General features: G+C 44.1%; 1 protein-coding gene across 1 annotated transcript in view; it reads left to right on the top strand.

Annotated features, from left to right (window-relative positions):
* Positions 1-299: 299 nt before the first annotated feature.
* COL6A3 (collagen type VI alpha 3 chain) overlaps positions 300-24,556 on the top strand; it is an 82,510-nt gene continuing 58,253 nt past the window's right edge. Inside the window, exons 1-3 of the mRNA XM_081051382.1 lie at positions 300-429; positions 13,896-14,013; positions 21,958-22,560. Of these exons, the coding sequence (XP_080907508.1) occupies positions 13,926-14,013; positions 21,958-22,560 (691 nt within the window). The 5' untranslated portion in view covers positions 300-429; positions 13,896-13,925. The remainder of the gene's footprint in view (positions 430-13,895; positions 14,014-21,957; positions 22,561-24,556) is intronic.

Here is a 24,556-nt window from a genome sequence, read left to right as displayed (position 1 = left end):
GGGGTTTGCAGGAGGCCAGCGGAACGTCTGTAGGGTGAAGACAGCATTCAGAGGGTGACATCAGCCCGCGGCCCGGGCTGGAGCAGCAGAGCACAGAGAGTCTGGTTTTCATTTACAGTTCGGGGCAGGCCAGTGGTGGGGAGGGGGAGAGGAGGGTCCGGGGAGGGGGCGGAGGAGGAGCCAGAGGAAGCCCGGACTGTACCCTGGACGCCGTCCAGTCCGAGCTCAGTATTCCACCCGGGGCTGCTCCGCGCTCCTGCGCTCCGTCCAGCCTCCTGCAGGGACCGCCAGGAGGGTTCCTTACCTCCTCCGCTCTGGTCCCCTCCGCTGCGGGAAGGGGAGACGCTGTGAGTGGGAAAAACATGCGTCAGGTCGAGCATAACTGAATATCGACGCCCGGGGACACACACCTCTTCAGGCTTGCTCAGGGTGAGTGCCAGCTCCCCTCTCTGTTCCCAAGTCTGTGAGCGCCTTCACCCCGGTGACCGCTTCCAGATGGCTCTCAGGTGCCCGCGGGGACAGTTTTCTGTGCGCGTTGCGGGCCTCTGGGAGGTTCCGCGGGTTTTTCTCTCCCAGGTGTGGCGACTGGGTTTGTGGAGCCGGGTGGAGGCCGTGGGGCCCCGGGCTGCAGCTGGGGGGCTCCGGGGCTTCCCGTGCTCGCCCGTGCGCTCCCATGCAGACTTCTCGACTTAGACTCACCGTGTCTTGGACGGTGTCTCCTCCTTCTAAAGCCCAGCTGGAACCTGCTTTGTTAGCAGAAGTGTCTTTGCGGGGATTCAAGGGAGCTACCTGTTGGGCAGCGCCTTGGGGAGACTCCACCTGAGATCTCCCAGGTGTGGCAGGCGGGTTTTCTGCCCCCGCAGGAGGACCTGGCCTGGACCCGGGCTGGTGGAGCACATCTGCGCCTTCTGGGGCCCTGGGGACTTTGGTGCCCGGCTCTGGGCCAAGTCGAGGTCCTCAGCCGTTACCATCAGGCTTCATCTTTTCAGGAACCTGAAGTCCCTGTTGAAGCCTTTGTTTTCTGAGGTTGCTTAAAGCGGCTGCAGGGGTCAGAGGAGGAGAAGGCGTTTGGGGTTTGGGCTGCGGCCCAGTGGATAAGACAGGGCTCCTGGGGCCACAGGCCGGCCTGTGTTGCCCAGATGTGGTATGGGTGCCAAGCTAGGAGGCCCAAGGCCTGTTCCCTGGCAGGGAGGGTGGGGCTCAGTCCTCTGGCCCAGGATGGAAAGTGCTTCCTGATAGTTGCCAGCCTGCTTTGGGGACCTGTTTCAAGGGCTTACTGTGTTAGGAAATCAACTGGGGTTGAAGTAGGTAGGGGTGGGGGACTGGGGAGGACCCAAGGGAGTATTATGTAGTGTAAAATAAATCAGCTCAAGGGACAAGTTTAGAGGCTGGTCTGGACCCCAAGAACAAACTGCTCTGAGTGTAGGGGAGTGTCCTGCACCCAGGGGAGATGCAGGGGTGTTGACCCATGCCAGCCAGCTTCTTGGCCTGCACACAGCTACGTCTGCCTGTGAATTGCCAGCGTGCACAGAGCTCACGTAGATAGATTATTCTTAGCCTGGGATTCCCCCAGTGTCTCAGGGAACCCTTTCTTAATACTTCAAACACCTGAACGGAAATGGCTTTAAAATCAAGTACTCTGTTTCTAACTAAGTCGAGAGCTGGCTGGCTGTTGGACAAGATCAGAACCTCTGAGTTTTGTGCTGGGCCAACAATGATGGACGAGGTTCTTGTTCAGCAACCACTGAGATGTGGTTCTTTGCTTTTAAAGATGCAGAGTTGGGGTTCTGAGGTGTTAAGTTACTTGCTGAGGACACAGGATCAGCAGGTGGCTGAGATGGCAGTGAAATATTTACCATTTCAGGAAAGCAGGTGGCCTAGCAATGGGGGATCTCGAACTAATTTACTTCTGGGTTTGGAATGTGCTATTTGATTTGTTCCCCCAGAAGATAACATCCTCCTGTCTCAGTCTACTACAAGTAATAGGAGAAATGGTTTGTGCTCCCTAAGGCTCTACCAAGGAATGGAGAAAGAAGTGCTGGACAGGTCAGCTGACCCGCAGGCACGGACATCAGCTCTATGAGCAGATCACCTGAGCAGGCTTCCTTGTTGCGTAGGGCTGGGGAAGTAAGGGGCTTTTGTAGGAATTCAAAATATAACAATGGTGACAGCGTCTTGCTATCTTGTTTGCTGAGACAAGGGTTTTTCATTTCCATGGGTTTACTTTTTCCTGCTCATGGCAGTGAGAAAACCATTAAGAGGACACTGGTCGGAGAGGAGGACCATGATATCCTTGGGAAAGGATATCATGGCAGGGTGGTGAAGCGTGGCTGTCCTGCCTTTTTAAAACTGGGGAATTGGAGGGTGTGGCCACCCCACCGTCCTGGGAGGTGGCTGGGGAAGGCTCTAGAATGTTAGCCCTTGGCCCTGACTCTTCCAGCACTTACGAGGGTGTGTGCCCCACCTCACTCTGCTTGTGGTCCTCAGGTGATGGGGTTTATGGTGAGTGTTCAAACTTGGGTCTTACGGACATATTTGATAGACGATAAGCATCTTTCTGAATAGGAACTGTCTTTTTTTCTGCACTTCCTTTGATTTCTAACGTGTTTAGGATTCACTGTACCTCGTTCTGTCATCATGGTGCTTTTTGTAATTTTGTAGCTTAGAACCTAATACATCACTGATGATAAAGCAGGAAGAAACCCCTCTACTCAATCAATGGTCTGTGAACTATTTGTGGCTCAAATGAGGAGCCCCATCTGACCTTAGTTTTGAGTTAGGAGGCTGCAGACAGCACTGCTTAAAGCCAGCTTGAAATCAGCCCTCCTTTCCCTTTGAAAGTTTGTAGAGAGTTTTTGCCATTGAGGTTTCTTATGTCTCTTTGCTCAGTCTTTAGACAACCAAATAAAGTGTGGTCCTTACCAGGAGTCTGTGTCACCACCCACTTTTATGTGAAATTCCACATTTAGGATTTAAAATTCATCGGCAAGTCCTGAATTTTGTAGCATGTGACTGTCTTACAGGTATAATGTAAATAACTTTAGCCAAAAGTTTTATTTGAAAATTTGTTCTTTTTGGAAGAACCTGAGGATTTGTTATCTTGAAGAAGAATCGGACCTTGAATGACACGTCCCATTCTGAGTGGGACATTGTGTACCAGGCAGCTTTCTCCGTGACCTACAGGAGCAAACTTTTCACTGTGTCTTAGCTGTGGAAAGCAGGCAGTGAAAACACACCACGGCCTCGGAAATATTGGATGATGTGAGAGCAACCGGACATTTAAAAAAATTTTATTAGTAGCTCTGGCTAAGGAAACGAAAGCCCCAAATGCTTCAAATTTTAAAGCAGGGAAGCTTAAAAAGTCCCTGCTAATTCAGACAGCTTTGAAGTAGTCAAGGACTGTTATCTCCATCCCCCCCATCTCTAGATATGGTTTCTCTCTTTCCAGTGTAAAAATTCTGGGAGATAATCCCTTCCTTTACTGAAAAGACGCTGCTTGTTCCCTCTAAACCATGGGTAATGGCTGTCTCACACTCAGTGTCCTGATTTACAAAGAGGGGTTCTCTTCAGAAATTCATTATGTTGGTTCTCTTTTAATACCTACTGATCTCATAGGTCTACTTTGGGAAGGAGATGAAATTTTGAATTAGAGCACTGTTCCTGAAAATGCAGTCTGGCTTTCTGTCCTCTAGAGGGCGGTGTATCACTCCGAGCTCTAGAAAATTCTCCAAGTGGTGCTGGAGTTTCTCAGGGTGGGGCTTCCGGTCTGCAGGGAGTGGGTTGGGAGGCACTGCAACAGAGCTCGTGGGTAACTTCAGGACCTATCTAGAGATGGTTTCAATACATAATTTAAAAAAATCATGACTGTAATATCTGAAATAGATGTAAATTTAGAATTTTATTTTTTTCTATGCGCAGGTAGGAGTCTATCGAGGTGAAATTATTCCTTGAAATGAAGCATTCTGTACTCTGAAATCATTTCGTTACAAGGGTATTAAGCAATCAACTTTTAAAAGAAATGTTGTACCAATATCTTCTATAAAAAGTTTAAATTAACAAAGCCAGTTTGCATATTCATGCTGTGCTGTATTACGTAGAATTCTTGACATTTAGAACTGGAAGGGAAGTTAAGATGAGCTGATCCAGGAACTCACACTTTATAATTACCTGCCTTTGTTATTTTCTTCTAATAGGGCCACTTTTGAATATTTGAATATATTATTAAAAATTCACACAAACTATAATTATAAATGTCCCATTTTAAATATTTGCTAATTACAAATATATCACTGACTCTCTGACCTCTGATTGTTACTCTGAGATGTCCGCTGTTAGGGTGCTGAGTTATAGAATTCCAACTCCGCGCGAACAAACTTCACCTTCTACTTGGTCTCTGTGGTTAATATACGCCACTGGGCGCCATGGCGGATAGCTTTGGGGTTGAGGGAGGGGACAAAAATGACTAAGACATGAGCCCTACTCTCTGGCTGGCAAATATGATTTCCATTTGACTATTTGAATTGTCAAAAAATTCCTTGGTAGATGCTTTCTCCACACCCTTGACATTTTGAATGAAGAACTGTAGCACAGAGAGGTGAATTCCTGGCTTGAGGTCCCAGAGCAGGTCCCAGAGCAGGCAGTGAAGCCAAATCATCCTTTCCTGGGGGCTCCTGCACATGTTAGCGTATTCCCATGGGCAAACCCCTGGGACCAGGAATCCCGGAAGCACATGTCTCTAAGCGTGTATTGTAGAGCAGCATGTGAAGAAAGGCGCTTCCTTCCATTGACCAGTCTTCTAAAGAGTAGCATATTTTAAGTTTATTTAGCAGAGAGGTAATTGTTGTTCAAAAAAATTATATGAATAGAAGAAAATTAAGACAAATATGGAAAGTTCTGCCAAACCCTCTCCCAAAGGCAAGTTGTTAATCTTTTGTAGGGGTCTGGCTGGATTTAGCATCGTGTAATCCTGCTGCTCTCTGGAACGCTAAGGCTCAGGAAACACACAGAAACATTATCCAGATAGGAGAGGCCAGGGAAAGCACAATGGGAAATACTTCTATTCCCCCATCCCCCCATTTCGTGCTATACATGCAATTTTCATGGGTCCCGAGCATGGAGAATTGGCTACTAGAAGGAAGAGCTCATGGGTTGATTTAATTTCAAAATTAAAAATTGAACAGCAGCTGGAGATGACTCAGGTCTCAAGGGAAGCCATTCCAGGAAACCGGTTTTTCTCTTCTGGAATCTTCATCAGTTGATTCAGTGGCCCAGTGCTGGCACCCAGAGCTAGAGCCAGCTCAGCTGAGCCCATGGATTGCCCCGAAGTGCACTGGGGGGCTCTCTGTTTGTGGTGGGGGCAGTGGGAACCCCATCACCAGTCAGAGCCTAGGGTAACAGATGGAAGACAGTGGTTGCAGAAGTACTGCCTGTCGGAGCACCAGGCAATTTGCCTCATTTTACCCCTAAGCGAGGCTGGGAGGAATTAACCGGCCATTACTGATAGAGACAGTGAGGAAATAGAATTTTTCCAGGCTATTACACTACATCCAGAGTTGATATTTTATCAGATGTTTTGACTTAATTTTTTAAAGTCTCCACTTTACATAATTTTCTCTTTTACTTGATCATGAATCAGACTGGAAAACAAACTCAAATGTTTAATTGTTCCTCATAATATGAGAACATTTTAGTCACTTTGAATAATTCTACAAAGGAACACCATGGTTTTGGAGAGGCCAGTAGCCTCGAAGTCCGAGGCCCAGAAAGGAAGGGAGGAGGGTGAGTGCCGAGGGCTGATCTGGAGCCAACAGCCCCCGTGTCCTAGGGCTGGGATGGAGTGGGTGTTCGTGCCATTTCTTTTGAAGCATTTCTAAAGCACCCTCTTCCTTAATGTTAAATCCGAATGTGTCTCTGCCCCATGTTTATAATTAGCAGTAGAAGTGGAGGAAGAGCCTTGTCTGGCTGCCTTAGATTTAAGAGGGGAAAATGTGTTGTACATTTGCATGGTGGTAGCTGGCTTTTCCAGCTACAACAGAGATGGAACTTTCTGCCTCATGGTCATTATCTTGGACTCTAGGAATATGTCTTTAAATAAATTCCCAAATATGTGGGCAGTTAATCAGGAGGTTCTTCAAGTTGCCTTCATGGGGGGAAGGAAACTAACCCCGACGTGCTCAGCACGTCCTTGCTTAGGACCTCACGTGGAAGGAGGCTACTAGCCAGGGATGTCCACCCCCTTTTCTGTCTTACTCTTTTGTAACACGTGAGCTGCCGAACAGGTATTGTGTCACTTGATTTTACCAGGAAGAACTGCGGATCTCGAGTCAGCCACTCAGTCAGCCGCTTACAAGGACACCAGTAAGTGGCAGTGAGGCTGAGGCAGCACACACAGGGTCAGAAGAGTTAAAATTTTACTTCCCCAGAAACAGCGTTCAGAGCGTGGGTCAAATAGACTACTGCTTACAGATATGTATGTATAGCTGATATTTCTTATCTATTGAGGTTTCGTAGAATGGAAATGAGATTCGAGTTGTAAAATAAACAGTAAAAAAAAAAATATTCTGAAGTATTTCTTTGAAGAGGTTTTCTTAGGCTTGTTCCAAATCATTTTTGCTTTTGAGGATTCCCCCAAAGCTCTTTCAAACGGAAATAATACATCAAATCCCACGCTCCTCCTTCCCTGTTCGAAGGACCCAATAAATCTCTTAACTTCCTCTCTGGGGATAAGAATGGGGAACTCCTTTCCCAAGATTCAGGCAAGAAAGGGAAGAAGAGCAAGAAAAAGAGAGAACGAGGCAGCTTGCAAGCTCAGAGCCCCTAGGGTTTACTGAAATGTGACTTCTCATTTCACAGCGGATGGCAGGGTTCTCTCACCATGGTCTTTTATTCCTGCGGCTCCCATTTTAAATGGGACAGTTAGGAGTTAACAGACGTCCTAGAACTTCATAGGAGAACCAGCCTGACTTTCAGAGGGAGTACTTGGAGAAGACCAAAGAAATGACTTCAAAATAGGAGCTCTGGATGTATTTAAGCCTTTGTTTTAAAATTCTTTCCTTGTGTGCATGTGTGTGTCTCCTTCTTTAAAAAGATTTCCAGACATGGAAAATGAAAAGCTTTTGAGTAGACTGAATGAAAAGTAAAGTCACAGAATTACAAAATAGCTTGGGAAAGTCTTTGGAATATGACTAAATACAAGTTCAAGTCGAAGTGTCGTGTAAAGCAACCTTTATAAGATGAACAGCTGCTAAAAGGAAAAAAGCATCTCCAATCCTTTTTAGAAAGAGGCAGAGTAGAAAGAAGGAATTACCAATGCTAAATAGAAAGAGTAAAAATGTATTGAAGTTCTATTATTGAATCTGTTGCCTTTGGGACATTGAATCTATGACACAAAAGCAGCATGTCGCCCCACCCAACCCAAGGGTCTCAAGCAGCCAGTTTTTTTCATACTGGAAGGAACAGCAACAGACAAATGGATTCTGTTGACATAGAATCTGTGGTTTGTCACCACCAAAGAAGTCTATTTTTTTCCCCCAAAGACATGGGGGAGTTTCCTTGATCTGGACCAAATCTGGCACAGCCTCTTAGGGTTTCTTGGGGTTCTTCCCCTGGGCTTTGGAAATGCAGACTCTCATGAGGATGCTGGTTCTAGTTTGTTTTACCTGTGTGCCCTTGGGCAAATCACTTTGCCTCACCTGGTTTAGGTTCCCAGCTACAAAATGGGGGGGAAATAGCCATTGAGTTATTGGGAGGAAGGCACAAAATCCCACCTATGAGATAGGCACCCAGTAAATATTCCTTTCGCTCTCTTGTCTCTATTTCCTGGGGGCGGGGGAGGGTCATGAGGGGGCTGGCTGCCTTATTGAAATGGGCAAGCCAGGTGGTCACTTGGAAAGATGAGGTTTGATGTCATTTAATAAACTGAATGAAATGATTCTCCAAGTGTATTGCCAGGAACTTCAGTTTTAAAAATTGGGACTCCATGACATGATAAGCAATAGAATAGATTTAATTGCAAACAAAAGCATTAACAAATATTTAACATCTGGACTAGGAACGCTCAAGCCACATGGCTGGCTCCTAATTATGATGGCAGGAAAAGCGTGTGGAGCCGAAGGCGGTTTTCCCACCTGGGAATTCAGCTCAACCAAATCATGTGAGTTCTTAGTCATCAGTCTGCATAACTCATTAGCTTACAAATGTCTCTCCCGTTCTTCGTTTTCAGAGTTGGAAGGGCTTCTCCTCCTCCCTTCCTTCCTCTCTCAATATCTGTATAGATTTTGGAAAAGATAATTCCTGTGCACTGTATATTTATTTCATTACTTTGTGTCCCAGTGGGAAGCACTTCATTTAGGGGGTTACTCTTTTAAAGATTAATATCTTGGAAATACAAATATTTACATATGATTTTCAACTAATTTAAAATTCATTTTCCTAAAAAAATAGTTGAAGTAAGTAATGTCTCAGAGAGACTTTACAGATTTCAGCCTAATACAATTTAGATTTTGTTAAGCTCTATGAAAGATGAGAGCATTATTTTGGAATACCGCCTAACATCCTGCATATTTAAAACAATTGAACTGGCCCCCTGGAAGACTTCCATTAAATCTTTTCATTGAAGCAGTGGTAGTTAAACTCCAGTGGGGAGTTGGAATAGATGCCGTCCGAATCGCATTCGAGCATGGATCTTATGCCCAGGAAACCCCAGGCACATAATCTGCACACATTTGTGAAAAGTTGTCAGGTCCTTTAAAACTGTGGATTCCATATTAAAAATGTTCTTGCCCAATTATAACGTTACAGGTTGTTTTGGAAAGGATAGGCTATATTTCTGGAAAGGACCCAATAAAATTTAAATAACGTGGACAGGTAATTTCCCCATAAAATGGCTTTCTAGTAGAGTGATTATCACTAATAAAAATTCCAATGTTTACTTTTAATAGAAAGAATTAAGACTAGCATGTGTACAATTTAGTTTTACCTTTTTCTAAAGTGTATTCCCTCAATTAGTTGAGAACACACACACAAATCACAGACACTGCAATTGCTTTTTTTTTCAAAAGAAAAACTCAGGAATAGGTCTAACAGGGTGTGGGGAAGGAAGGTATGGGTGGGTGGAAAGGTCTAGAAGATTCTCAAGATAGAGCATGGGCTTGAGGGATTTCTAGAGAGTGAATGGGGCAATGCTGGGGCTGTGGCGTGGCAGGTCATTCTCAATGGAGAAAGCACACCAGCCAGCCAAGCAGTGGGTTTCACTGTCCTGTTTCCTTCCGCTGCACAGAAGTTTTTGTTTGATGCAGTCCTATTTGTCTATTCTTGCTTTTGTTGCCCGTGCTATTGGTGTCATATCCAAGAAATTTAATGTTATGAAGATTTTCTCCTAAGAGTTTTATACTTTCAGGTCTTACATTTAGATCTTTAATCCATTTTGAGTTAGTTTTGGTCAATTGTGCAAGGTAAGGGTCTAACTACATTCTTTTGCATGTGGATATGCAGTTTTCCCAGCACAATTTGTTGAAGAGACTATCTTTTCCCCATGTGTAGCCTTGGCACCCTTATAGGAGTTAATTCGACCATGTACATGAAGTTTTATTTCTGGGATCTCTATTTTATTCCATTGCTCTGTATGTCTATCTTTATTCCAGTACCATACTGTTTTGATTACTGTGGCTTTTTAATATGTTTTGAAATGTGAGGCCTCCAGCTTTATTTTTCTGTCTGAAACTTGCTATGGTTCTTCTGGGTCCTTTCAAGTTCCATATGAATTTTAGGATTAAAAAAAAATTTCTACAAAAACATGCCATTGGGATTTTGATAGGGATTGCATTGAATCTGTAGATTACCTTGGGTAGTATGGACATTTAACCAATATTAAGTCTTCCAATTCATGTACACAGGATTTCTTTCCATTTGTTTGTGTCTTTTAGTTTCTTTCAGCAATGTTTAGTGGTTTTCAGTGTACAAGTCACCTACTTGGTTAAGTTTATTCCTAAGTATTTCGTTGTTTTTTTAATGCTATTGTAAATGAGACTGTTTTCTTGATTTTCTTTTCAGATTGTTCAGTTAGTATAGAATTGCAACTGATTTTTGTATGTTGATTTTATACCCTGAAACTTTGCTAAATTTGTTTATTAGTTCTAACAGTTATTTTCTCTCTCTCTCTCTCTCTCTCTCTCTCTCTCTCTCTCTCTTTCATCTTTAGAGTTTTCTACATATAAGATCATGTCATCTTCAAACAGAGACAATTTTAACTTCTCCCTTTCTCATTTGGATGCCACTTATATTTCTTGCACAATTCAATACTATGTTGAATAGATGTGGTGAGAGAGGGCATTCTTGCTTTATTCCTGATCTCAGAAGGAAAGCTTTCATTTTTTTCACCATTGAGTATGGTGTTAGCTGTGGGCTTTCCACATAAGGCTTTTATTATGTTAAGGTAATTTCCTTCTATTGCTAGTTTGCTTAGTGTTTTTATCATGAAAGGGTGTTGAATTTTGCAATGTGCTATTTCTGCATCAGTTGAGAAGAACTTTTTTTTTCCCCTTCGTTCTATTATTGTGATATATTACATTGATTGAATTTCATATGTTGAACCATCATTGCTTTCTAGGAATGACTGCTGCTTGGTCATGTATAATCCTTTCTATGTGTTACTGAATTTGATTTGCTAGTATTTTGTGGAGAATTTTTGCATCAATATTCATCAGGGATATTGGCCTTAGCTTTCATTTCTTGTAGTATCTTTTTTATTGATTTTGGCCTTATAGAGTTTTGAAGTGTTCTCTCCTCTTCAGTTTTTTGGAAAAGTTTGAGAAGTGTTGCTGTTAATTCTTCTTTAAATGTTTGCAAAATTCTCCAGTGAAGCCATCTGGCCCTAGATTTTTCTTTCTTAGATGATTTTTGATTATTGAAATTATTGAAATAATCTCCTAACTAGCTCTAGGTTTATTCAGATTTTTTATTTCTTCATGATTCAGTCTTGATAGGTTGTATGTTTCTAGAAATTTATCCACTTTTTCTAGGTTATTCAATTTGTTGGTACATTTCTGTCCTCACTTCTTCTGGGTTTCATGGAGTCTTGCAAGTGTTCTCAGCTTCTCAGTAGTGATGATATTTCATAAGCCATTTTGCATTCCTGATTTGCTCTTGTTTCCCCTTGCCTCTCTCAGGGAAGAGTCAAGCCATTCCTTACGCAGAGTATATAAAAGCAATTTAGAAGCGTTTGGACTTTTAGGATTATAAAATGAAAAAAACTACATTTGAAGATCTGACATATACTTGAAAATCAAGAGAGATGTTTTTGATTTTCATTCACACTGCAGCCGAATGCCTTTTTGTGTTGTCATTCACAAGGCCTTCTTTTTAACCTTCAAACCCTAACAATGAAATATAAATTATGATGGTAACCCAATCTCTCTAGATTAAATAGTTAAGTTTCTTAAATCAAGTGGGATTTCCCACTTAACTGTACACTACACCATATAATTTCCAATATCATATAGTACTTCCTGAAACTAAGTACAAGAAACAATAACCAATAATATGAACTAGCACCCTAGATGTTCATGCTGGTGATGAGATTGGTCCTGCCCCTCCGCAGAGCCTCTTTGGAGATACTTTGGTCATCTCCACATTCCATCCTCTCACTTGGTCACTAGGAGGTGGTGAGCTTCTCCATCAAGGGACATGGATCCTCTCTTGCAGTTAATAGAGTCCAAGGGAACAGACATCAGCAAAGCCCTGACCTGGGTCAGGAGATCTGGGCAGGTGCAGATGCCTCTAGCTTAGTGCTTTAGAGCAGCAAGGATTTAGCAAGACCAGACCTGGGAATGAGTACCCGCTGCTCCTAATGTGTGCCACTTGTGTCTTTGGATGTGAATAGCTATTATTGAAGAAAGATTTTATGAGACATGTTTGGGAAATTCTGGGTTAAATAAAGTGGAACAGGTTTCTTTCCTTGTCCCAGCTGTTAACAACAAAAGATACTCTTTTGTTGTTAGTGTATATTGTAACTATTCCAGAAGGTGGCTGGCTATTTAGTGCTTCCCAAACTCTGTTGCTCATGGAACCCCCTCCTTTTTTTTCTAGAACATTTCATAGGATGAATGTTCCATGGAATATACTTTGGGAAGTGCTGGCAAAACTTACCTTGGAAGAGAATGGTAGTTAGAATTCACCTACTATCCAGTCTGTGTCAGGCATTTAACGAGCAGCTGTTACAGGTCCCAAGGAAGCTGGCAAGAGAGGTGTTATTAGTATTTCTCCATGTTACAGAAGAGGAAACTGGGGCTTCGGGCAGTCCAATGACCTGCCCAGGTGGGATGTGGTGGAATTAAGACCCAGGTTTATCCGACTCCCAGTACCTTGATAGTCACCCAATCACTGTCACTGGCTCCTCATTTGATTTCTAAAAAGCTCCAAATTCAAGCTGTTGAACTTGATTGACAAGTTCAACTTGATTCTACAAGTTGTTGTAGAGTATAATAAATGCTTTTCTTCTTATAGACCTTGAGAGTAGTGGGTGCCATTTGAATATCGAGGTGTCCATTAATAGTTGTGTGACTTGGGCCAGTTACTCTCTGAGCCCCAATGCCTTCTTTATAGGCATGAGGATGGACATCTACCTAGAAAGATAGAGTGAAAATAAATGAGATAAATGGTGAAAAGCAGTGCTTGGCACATAGGAGGTGCTTAGTAACTTTTGATAACATGACGTCAAAAACAGTGGTTTGATAATGTCATAGCGTGTTCATGTTGCCAGCGCCCTTTCTCTCTACTGTTGTTACCCGAGCCCCTGACCAGGAAACCTCTCCTGGTCTGGGTAAGAGTAAGGACAGTCTTGATATACATACACATCTGCACCCAGCATCAGCTCCATCATTGGTGGGCCCAGTGCAAAGTGAACATGAGGGGCCCTTGTCCAAAAGTTATTAGGAATTTCAAGACAGCATTAAATTACGCATGGGATTTTATGGGATTGCAAGGGTCACATAGCCATGACCCAGGAAAAAGTTGGGGGCCATCAGAGCCTTGGACCACGGGGAAGAGAAAAGAGGTGCTGTCCTGGCAAGGGGACATAAGCCTGGACAGAGAAGACCTGGCCAGCTCTCTGGAGGGTTGTAAGGAAAAGCCCAGGTTTTCAAGCTGATGTCATTGGATTGGGGCTTGGAAGGTGAAGAGGGGACTTCAAGGTTTGGTATGGGTGGGGTGCTTTCTGGTTTCGCGTGGGGAGTGGGTGTTGTTAGCTTGCGGGGAAAAGGTTCGGTGACCAGGAGCTTAGCTGGCCGGAAGTCCTGTTTGCAGCCACCAGCTGGTGGGTGGGTATGGGGACCATGCAACTCAGTAGTCAGTCCTCAGGTCTGGTTTCACAGTGTTGCTAATTCAATAGCTCTGAGCTTGTTCCATTCTGAGATTGGAGGTGGACACACAGGTGGTTTTTGTTGGAGGAAAAGTACTAAATGCGAATAGGGAATAAGGGGATGATTCAAAATGGTCCCAGCTGCTGTGGTTGTGTTTGCACGTGCTGTGATTTGGGCAAAGTCCCTTCTCCATGAACTGAGGCTTTCCTATGGGATCCCGTTACACGTGATTTACAAAGTTAAGCTGGGTGTCACAAACCTGCCGCTTTTGTGCCCGAGCCGGCCTTTACTCCTGCTTATTTCCATTTTGCCATTTGTTTAGTGATACGCCATTGCTGCCTGCCCCAATTTGAGAGGAAAAAAGTTTAATTGCACAGTTTTTGGCTATGGTCAAAATAATACAATCATGAGATTCAAAGATTCTCATTTATGTGTTCAGTCAAAACTATTTTTCATAAACGGGATAAATCCTTAATTCGCTAGTTAGCAATCTGAGAGTCAAACACTGGTCATTGTCCTCTGCTCTGTTTTCTCTTTTAGGTTCACATTTGGTGCTCAGACAAATTCAAAATGAGGAAACACCGACATTTGCCGTTAGTGGCCATCTTTGGTCTTTTTCTCTCAGGCTTTTCGTTAACTTGTGCCCAGCAACAAGCAGGTAAGATCCAGAAACGTCTCTGAACGTTATTAAAATAAACAGTGTCTTCTGATTTGAGGTCATGAGGTCATGAGCGGATGTAGAGCTTAGAGAAGCTTTAGGGGCTAGCTAAGCTGTTTATCATGGAATGTTCATCTAATTTACAGACGTCCTCAGATACTCTTTATCCAGTGGGATATGGCTTAGTTTTACGAGTACTTGGGTTTCATATCTTGGAGTTGGTTTGCAAGTCGTTTGTTTTTACATTGGGTATGAACAGAAAGTTTGTGTCACAAAGACTGTACCATCCGAACCGCTTTTCCACATTTCTGGCCCTGGCTGGTCTCTGAGCCCATCAAACCGGGGGAAGACAAGTATTGAGAGTAAACATGATTTTTCTGGAAAACCAAGTACAAAGAGCACCCTCTCTCTATAATTCTGGACACAGAAACATTTCCCATCTAGAATCATCCGATCTTTTCAAAACCAGTTTCCTAAAACTGTTTTAAAAAATCAATCCTAGATAACCTTGTTAAGAATTGGTTTGCAGAGTTTTAGAAAACTGAGAAATGCTTCATGCATTATGAGCTCAGAAGGATTGATTAGGGTCTTCCCCTCTTGTGCCGGAAGAGCTGGGTCTCTGCTAGGGATCCTCCCGTCAGACCTGCTAATTCTTAGATGGTGGGGAGGTGAGTGCCACCTCAATGGAAGGGGAGCATTGGTTGGGGCACGGGGTCAGCCCGAGGTAGGTAGAGCCCAGGAGCCAGCCTGGCCCATCCCAACCGCCCGGCACCCTAAGTCTCCTGCTCCCACTCCTGAGGGAGAACGGGATTCATCTCTGAAAGAGGTAACCTAAGCCCAACAGTTAGGAAGGCTTTTCTGGCCCTGAAAAGTGTGAAGAAAGGTCTCGTTACGGGACCTTTCTTCATGCTGAAAAGTCTGAGAAAAATGAGACTTGGTGTTCTCTACAGTTAAACAAGTCTTCTTCACTGAAGGAAGACTTATTTATTGCACTTATTTTTCTTGACATTCCCCAAAGCATTGGAGGTTAGTAACGTAAAAAGTAGTAGTTTTCACTGTTGCTTCTCTTCAAGGCCCAGTTTCAGGCCCCAAACTGAAGAATGAGTTTAAACAATGATGGTTGGTCACCTGTCATAGGCTGTCCGTCGGGTCTGAGAAGGTGGGTTTTGGGGCTCACAGTGCCACAAAGAATCATGCTTGAGTTACCAGACAGCCCAAGCGTGTTGCTTCCTGTTCTGGGGCGCGCCCACGGGTGGTGTGCGCTCACTCATTGCACACAGAACTTGGGCCGGGACTGGGTACCAGCAGCTGTTGAATCCATATGTCCAGGTCCCTGCTTCTCAGGTAAGTCAGCCTACCTGCCTGTATTGCAAGTGAGGTGTGAATTATTTAGTAACAGCATAGCACAAACTGAATTAGTTTAGGAAGGCTTTGCTTGAACAGGAGAAAAATCTAAACCAATGTCTTTTTTTAAAGATGTCAAAAATGGTGCCGCTGCCGATATAATATTTCTAGTGGATTCCTCTTGGAGCATTGGGAAGGAACATTTCCAACTTGTTCGAGAGTTTCTATATGATGTTATAGAATCTTTAGCTGTGGGAGAAAATGATTTCCGTTTTGCTCTGGTCCAGTTCAACAGCAACCCACATACCGAGTTCCTGTTAAATACGTATCGTACTAAACAAGAAGTCCTCTCCCATATTTCCAACATGTCTTATATTGGGGAAAGCAATCAGACTGGAAAAGGATTAGAATACATAATGCAGAACCACCTCACTAAGGCTGCTGGAAGCCGGGCCAGTGACGGAGTCCCTCAGATTATTGTAGTGTTAACTGATGGACACTCGGACGACGGCCTTGCTCTGCCCTCAGCGGAACTTAAGTCTGCTGACGTTAACGTGTTTGCAATTGGAGTTGAGGATGCCAATGAAGGAGCGTTAAAAGAAATAGCAAGTGAACCGTTCAATATGCATATTTTCAACCTAGAGAATGTTACCTCACTTCCTGACATAGTAGGAAACTTAGTGTCCTATGTGCGCTCATCCGTGGCTCTAGAAAGGGCTGGAGACACAGAGACCCTTAAAGACGTCACAGGTAATGGCAACGCTGTCACGCTGCTGCCTGCCTTGCTGTTCTTTGGAGATAAGCTTGGCAACTGCTGGCATTAAAGCAACATTATGGCTAAAGGATGGCGGGTGGATTAGGGAAGAGATGACTGTTCACAGGTTTAAAAACAAAGGTTTGGATACTCTCTGTAGTCTCCTTCTAAAATAGAGCATTCACTTACATCCAAGAGGATGGTTTTTGAAACAAGTTTTAACTCGAAAAACCATACCTGGTAGACATTATGATCTCACAAGAGGTACTTGTATGATCCATAGAAAAGAAAGCCTCAGTGAGGCGAAGCAGGCTTCTAACGGAAACCCCTCCATTTGTCATGGGAAAACAAGGCCTGTTTCCTTTAAAGAAAGCTCCATGTCTAAAAGGGCCTGAGTGGAAGGAGAAAGAAGCATCCACTCTCGTGTCTAGTGGAATACCATAGAGAGCTCTTCTCTTCCGTTCTATGGAATTTATTTCAGAGAATTGATGGAATTAGACTCGTAAGAAACCTTAGATATATGATCCAGTCCAGATCGATTTAGGAGAAATTGAGTCCTGGAGGGTAAGTGACATGGAGTTAGAAAAAGCCAGAGCTGGAGGCCCTTACGTGTGGGTTCTGGGTCTGGTCTTCCCTCATCTCTATGCTACAACCATGGCTGTGCCCACAGACACTCTTCTGTTCGAATGGCCTTTGTCTCTGCCGCTCTGCGAGAACTGGCAGTGCATGGGCTTGGAACTGAGGTGTTATTGCACAGTGGTAAGTGCAGAACTAATTGGCAAGTCATTTAACCAGTCAGGCCCATTAGCTCTCTCTCTAGTGCTGAGTGCCTAAAAGACCGACAAGGAAAGAATTTGGCAAGTAAAATGTCAAATATTCTGTACCGCAGCAATTTGACCGATGCCCATGACTCAGCTTACTCATCGTGGATGGGCAGGTTCGAAGGCCTGACTTTGTCTGGAAACTAGTCCATGAAGCCGATTGACAATTGATAACGGAGATTTCTAGGAGAGTGGGCAGGGGGTTAAGGTGGAAGCAAAGGGCCTCAGGGGAGAGGCGAGCTCCAGAAAAGAGAGAGGCACATCCTCTGAGATGGAGGGAAGGAAAGAGAAAGGGGCTGTGTGTTTAGGATTTTGAGGTGGATGGGGAAAGCTGAGCGAGTTCCACTTGAGTTGGTGTCAATCATCTCAGTAAGAGAAGATGACAGAGAGAGAGGAGGCAGTGGCGTTTGGGAGTTGGAGGCTGTGGTGGGGGGGCCACAAAGTGTCCAGGACACCACCGCTGAATCGCAGTGACAGGCCGTTGTCAGCAGAGATCCTGGGTCTTCTGGTTAGTGGGCCACCCTGACTTTCTGCTGAGGTCTCAGGCCCTTTTAGAAGAAAAGGAGTTCCCAGGTTTAGAGTTTGCAAAAAGAGAATGATAGAGAGGCAAGATCTTGGCAAGGAAATCCAGAGTGGTAGCAAGTAAATTCCTGACCTAGCCCGCCCTGGGGTCCTGGCTGGGCTGGGAAGCGGATGAAAGCTGGAATGAGCTGGGAGACTTCAGAAAAGCCGGGCGACCAGAGGCCAGACTGAGGGGACAGCCCCAGAGGCAGCCGCGTGCTCAACACGGGGACACTGCCAGCATGCGTGGGGGGCGGACGGTGGGGGTGAAGAGTTTCAAGTGAACGCACAATGGCCCTCACGGGCTTAGGGTGCAGTCATCGGAGGACCACAGGCATGAGGAAGCAGGAGACCCGAGAGGCTGGTGCTCAGGAACCTCATCTGTCTAGACGTAAAGTCACCACAGGGTATGTGGTGTGGACGCAGGCTGAGCCTGTGTAACTGAAATCCTTTAGGAAGCCTGGAGAATCCCTCCAGGGTACTTAGCTGCAACAAGGATGTGGATAATTCTGTGAATGAAAAAAAGGAGTGACTGGGCAAACGGGCCTAAGGAGGCATGCAGACGATGGAGCAGAAAGATCTCTGGGGCAAGACTTATGGACTGCTTTTGTCCCGGGCTTTTTAAAATGGTTCCCGCCAAGAGGGTTGCAGAGATAGCGGGGTGGAGGCGAGGTGACAGGTTGCAAAGTCAGTCTCTGGTTAATTCAAGACATTGGATGGAGCAGAAAGAAGGAAGAGTTGTAGATTTGAGGCATAAAATCAACCAATCCGAAAAGCCATATGGGAGGGGCCTAGGGAGGCCAGTGGGGCGGAGAAGTGTAGAGAAAGGTAGAGCGTTCGGGATGATCAGGGTAATGGAGGAATTGTAGGGAAACAGTACTAGACATCAGTCCTTTGTAACAGAGATTCCGAAATCAAGGGACGAGGAGCGAGATGACTAGAAGTCAGGAGAAAGGAAGCAGCTGTCTCGGGCAGGCAGAGAGCTTAGTTAAGAGAAGGGTTTCAGAACTAACCAACCTCAAGGTGTTTCATTTGGTTGTGCATAAAATGGTTTCCCTGATGGTTACGCATGGTTTCAGCTTTGATGGGGTGGGAGAGCTAATGCCCCCACCAGTGGGTCTGCTTCCAATAGTGAGGGGTGAGTGACAGTCCGGATCATTTATATTTAACACTAAAACATGTCTCCTCCTTCAAATGACATGCTTCACCTCTGTATGATGGCACCAGTGTTGATCCTGCCAGATTTCAGGAAATGCAGGTGGGACCCTCAAGAGCCCCCCAAACCAAACACTCCAGGTTACAAGGAAATGACAAGTGGGTACCTGTAAGGACCCATTCCATTTGCTACGATATTCTCAGTATCAATAATTCACTGATCACTCCATTTCTGAATACATTGATAGGAACTAATCCATGTCAAAAGCAGTGAGGGGGGATCCTTAGAGAAATGGGACATCTTTTCTTTATTGACGTGCTGTCCAACTCAGGAAAAAGCGTGGATGGGTCTGCCGTTATGTAAGCGAGCAGACTATTAGATTGCCATACGAATTCTGAATGAGCCTATCGACATAATATGTTTCTATACAGATGATAAAACCTTTGTTTTTATACCAAGAAAGCATCTCTGTCTTCTAGTGTCCAAGCCACTAGCAGCACCAGGGTGGACCATTAATCCATTTATGTCGTCTTTTCTAATTAACTTCACTCTGTAATTCCTCCAGTATCATGTCCCACTGCATGTTCCACAGAAAAAATAAAATAATATTTATAACTCTCTGCTTATCATCTTGGGGAAAGGGAGTCAGGAAGGCATTACAGAGACTGCTAATGAGTCAGGGCATTTTGTTCCCATCACCTGCCCACCAGGTAACTTCCCCCATCAATATATTTATGTATACAATGTTCATGATTGCCACTGCTCTAAATAAATGCTGCAATCAGTCTTGGAAAATCCTGGTTTTTAAAGTCCCTTTTATAAATGGATATTAGACACAAAAGCTTTGACCTAAAATGTAAACTGTGCTATAATCAGTGAGGATTCCCGTAGGAGTTTTCTTCTCTCTGCAAAACATGAAGATTTCAAGAATGCATGAAACCCATCAACAATTTTGTATTTGCATAAGAAATACAAATGTGATCTTCTTAATTTATCTTAAAAAAGAAAGTGCCCCATGAGCTAAGGACCAGTTCACGGTGTTAATTTTCCACAGACCGGATCCCACTTAGAGCTCTTATTGGTGACTGGTGTGCCCTGCTGTATGTACACAGCAGCCGTTGGCTCTTGCGTCTTCTTGAGGCTTCGGCTCTCTTGGATAACACAGCATGCCCTTGTGTGTCCCATCATTGTGTGCCTGAGAGGACAAGGTTGTTTTTTTCAGTGATGACAAATTATCCAACATTTTTCTATGACCTGCAGCTCTTCAGCCTTTTAGAAGAGAAACGTTCAAGGGTTTTCCCTCAGGGTTCATTTGTCTTATTTGGACTCTTGTAAATTGCAATCAAGAAGTATGTAATTAAAAGGGAACATGTCATCCAAGATATTTTCTATTATGGGTCGTGGGATCATTGTTAATCTTTCTTTGAGTTGTCTGGCTCTGTAGAGTGTGTGGCAAATCTTCCTTTGTCCCTCGGGGTCATTGGTGGAGGCCTGGGCCATGTTGAGGGATTCTGCAGTGTGATTTGCAGAGCCTCTAGTCATGTGAAGACGTGAGCATTTCTACGGCCTGTGACTTAGCTCACGGTGCTGGTACCACACCCGCCCACACGTCCCTCAGGAATCTAATGTTTTTGCTAAAGAGTGGCAAATGCTTTGGAATTCTTAGCAAATGCCCAGCCTTATTTAATTCTTTTCTGTGACAATTATTAAAAACACAAGGTCTTAATTACTCTGGTGGAAAATTATCCTCACTAGACCTTATATTTCCAAGTTAATATCTTTCCCTCTGCAAGGATGTCAGGGATGTATGTAAAGAAAGAAAGAGCCGTTCTGATTCTAGCAATTTCTGGCTCAGCTTACACAATGAGAGGGATTGTAGGGTGAGAACATAATTTCACTGTAGCAAAATTCTTCAACTGTTTGAGACAAAATTTGTATCCTGTTTCCATAGTGAACATAAAGGCAATTTTGCTGGCACAAAGAAAAAATAATTTTAAATACAAAATGTTCACTGTCATGAAGAAGCTCAGAATGAATGGCCTTATATATAATATTATAATTATACCCCAAATATAGCTTCCTCACATCTCAGAATATAAATATTGTATATGATCCCATAAAATCTCGTCCTGTTCTAACACACACTTAAGTTATTAAAATAACATTTACCAGAATATTTTTGCTTTTTTGGTAGATTAACTCAGTCTGACTTAAATGTTCTAGCTGAGACTGTGAAATATCCTACCCTGGTTTATAGATTTTTGGATTGCCATTCCTCGCTCAGTGCTTCTGTGAAACCCCAATTCTCAGTAACGGAATGGAAGTTTCATATTTGCCATTGTGGGGAGAAAAGAGGTCTTGGTCAGCCTTTTTTATGTTCATTTGCATAACCTGGAAGCTAATTCTGATTAAGGGTTTCTTAGAGGCTCACGGTCCCGTTAGGGAATCAGTTTAGGATGTCATAAAAAACAAAGTTGGATAATTATGTCATGACTGGTTTCATATCACTCTGCTTAACATTGTTCTGCATTACGTGATTGAATACAGAGGCAATAGCAAAAAGACATTAACAAAGCATCTAGCCTAACCCCAGACCTGCATTTGAGTGTCACGAAACTTAACATCATGTGAGAAAAAGAAAATCAAACCACAAATTTGTCAGAGTATTTATAAAATCAAAACTTTAAGTGTAGTTTGAATTCTTCCTTTCAAATTCACAAAGTTGCATGTATGTGGCCATTTTGGTTTTTAAAGAAAAAAGGAAGACACAATAATTGATCAAGGAATCAAGTGTTTAACATACTGGGGATGAGTCACCAAACCCTGAATCTGAGATTCTGTTTTGTCGCTGTGGATTTGGACAAGGAAAATTCTTACAATTACGTGAGGATAATAAGAGAAATGGTTAAAAATTAGAAATCGTCTTTGGACCTTTGTTAATGTACTCCTTTATTTTCTTCTATAGGTATGATAATGCACAATTTCATGCAACTACATTTCCCTCCAAATTTATTAGAAATATCTAGAGTATGTACCCAGAATAGTGAATAAGAGCTCTACAAAACTGGCACAAATAAAAATTTGATTTAAATGTCCCTATTTTACACCATCATTTCTAAGAAGTTGCCTCTTATCCATTCAGAATGCAGAACTAAAAAAGAATTTCACGTTCCTTAATCAACATGTGTTGCGTTTGTCCATATTTCCTGTTTCTTATTGGTTTCCAAAGAAACATGTCAGAGCACTGAACAATGCATGTGGTCACTTGTTCTAACGCTTTCACATTTTTGCATTTCTTTCTTTTAAAGCACAAGACTCTGCTGACATTATTTTCCTTATTGATGGATCAAACAACACCGGAAGTGTCAATTTCACAGTCATTCGCGACTTCCTTGTAAATCTCCTTGAGAGACTCTCAATTGGAACTCAGCAGATCCGAGTGGGGGTGGTCCAGTATAGTGATGAGCCCAGAACCATGTTCTCCTTGGACACCTACTCCACCAAGGCTGAGGTTCTGGATGTAATCAAAGCCCTTGGGTTCATTGGTGGGGAGTTGGCCAATGTCGGCCTTGCCCTTGACTTCGTGGTGGAGAATCACTTCACCCGGGCAGGAGGCAGCCGAGTGGAAGAAGGGATTCCCCAGGTGCTGGTCCTCATAAGTGCCGGGCCTTCTAGTGACGAGATCCACGACGGGGTGGTAGCACTGAAGCAGGCTAGCGTGTTTTCTTTCGGCCTTGGAACGCAGGCCGCCCCCAGGGCGGAGCTTCAGTACATAGCTACCAATGAGAACTTGGTGTTTACTGTCCCGGAATTCCATAGCTTTGGGGATCTCCAGGAGCAATTACTGTCGTACATTGTTGGTGTGGCCCAAAGGCGCATTGTCTTGCAACCGCCAACCATTGTCACACAAGGTACGTATGCTCTTCTCACCCTCCGTGTGGGAGTGGGGTGTTTTGTGTGTTGGTTTTTGTGGATGTAAGGCCGGCACCTTACAGAATGAATCGCCTCAGGAGAACCTGTAAGTACCACACACAGCCAAGTCGTTTTGAGGTGAGCCAGTGCTTGGATGTGATGTCTGTGATGGTTGAGGTTTCTAAAGATCTATGAGTGAGTGGAAAGCTCGTGAGTGGTCAAGAAAGTTGTCATTCTACGAACCTGTTACTTTGAGATGTCAAACGTCATTGTATCATCGACTTATGATGCAGTTATCCTAAAAATGGACCTTAAGCGTTCATTACGATTCTGAGAAAATTACTCCAGGATAATGCCATTGACCTTGAAAAGTCTGCATGTTGGAAGTGTGCTCATAGATACGTGAGAACTGTCTGCCGAAAATCTTTGGTTTTGTGCTGGCTGTTGGGAGATGCACTTCTGAAGGGGAGATGTAGCAAAGCACTCCGTGTGGTACAATATTTAGGGAAACCTTTTTCCCTATGCCTGTCAAGTTTAGGGTAGTTCTTCTGAGTGGAGACATGATGACATACACTCAAAGGAGGGCCTTGGGCAAAAAACCCAGTTGGAGTCATTTGAAAAACATAAAACTAATCAATTCACATAACAAATATATATGTAACAACTGTGGGAGTTGGGAAGTATATTGCAAAATTCAAACAAGAATGCAGATGTGCTTGGTGCCGTGGGAGTTAAGCATCAGGCACACCTGGTTGTACGAGGTTACAGTGACTGGAGGTCCCAACTGTCCGTCAGAGATCTTATTACCAATGGCATTAGGCGTATTGCTGGGCGGGGTAAATTAGAATGGACACGAAATCCCATTCTGAAGATTCTCTTGGTGTTTGTAGACATCCATCTGATTGGAACACAACCTGCAAAGGTTTCTCTAGGCTTGCTCAGTTTTGGAAACCGAAAATTTCCAGGGGTTTTGTAAACCCCTATGAAATGCCAAAGCTGTAGCCAGGAAAGACGGCCTTTGGTCCCGGGTCCTATGTTAGCCAGCTGTGTGATCCTGGGTAGGCCACACAACTTCTCTGGGCTCCAGTTTCTTGAATCTATGACAAAGAGTTACACTAGAGGAAGATCTAGTTCTGTTCCCGGAGAAGTTGCAAATTCTTTTTTATTTGTGGCAGCACATGTCCCTCATTTCAGTTTTCCCTTGCTCACTAGTGTGTGAGCTTCATTTACAAACATCATTTTTAATCTTTGTGATTTGTTTATGAATATTGAAAAAAGATTCTCGGCTCTCTGGTATGTGCCAATCTGTGTGCCAAGGCCTGTGTCTACAGTGCTGGTGGACGAGACCATTGGGGACACTGGCCTCTTACAGTATAATGGGGAGATAGATACATAACAAAAATGTAAACCAATGACCAAACAAAACATTCCTCGAGTGTGGTAAGTTAGATGAGGACAGGTAAGGGGGCTGTCATGGAAAGAACGAGGGCAGAGAGTGTTTGATGGTGTGGCCAGGTGGCTAGAGAAGGCCAGTCTGAGAGGCTGCAGGACAGAAAGGAGATGAACAGACAGAGAGCAGAGGGGACAGTGTTCCAGGTGGGGTGGCCTGCAGCATGGAGGAGCCTGGCTCACTCAGAATTGTCGGAGACGGGGCTGGGGCTCACTTGGTACGTGGAAGAGTGGAGAAGCAACTCATTTAGGGAGCGAGTGTCTGCAGCTTTATTGTGGGCACGTCAAGTTTAGGAGCACATGGGCAGTGGGTACTGACATGGACGTGAGAGGAGACCTAGGGTGTGGATGGGGAGAGACAGGCCCCGGGGACCGGGCTCCAGGAGCTGTACTTGAGCAGCTGGGTGAGGAAAAGAATGGCCTGGAAAGGAGCCAGGAGGGGCAGTCAGCGATGGGGGGGAGAGGTCCCAGGGCCCTGAACTGCTGAGAAGCTGCGTAGGGTGAAGAAAAAAGCACCCACTGCTGTGTCCATATGGATGTCATCAG

This window comes from Rhinolophus hipposideros, assembly GCF_964194185.1.
Source record: "Rhinolophus hipposideros genome assembly, chromosome: 6".
Lineage (NCBI taxonomy): Eukaryota > Metazoa > Chordata > Mammalia > Chiroptera > Rhinolophidae > Rhinolophus > Rhinolophus hipposideros.
This window is presented reverse-complemented; position numbering and strand designations above follow the sequence as displayed.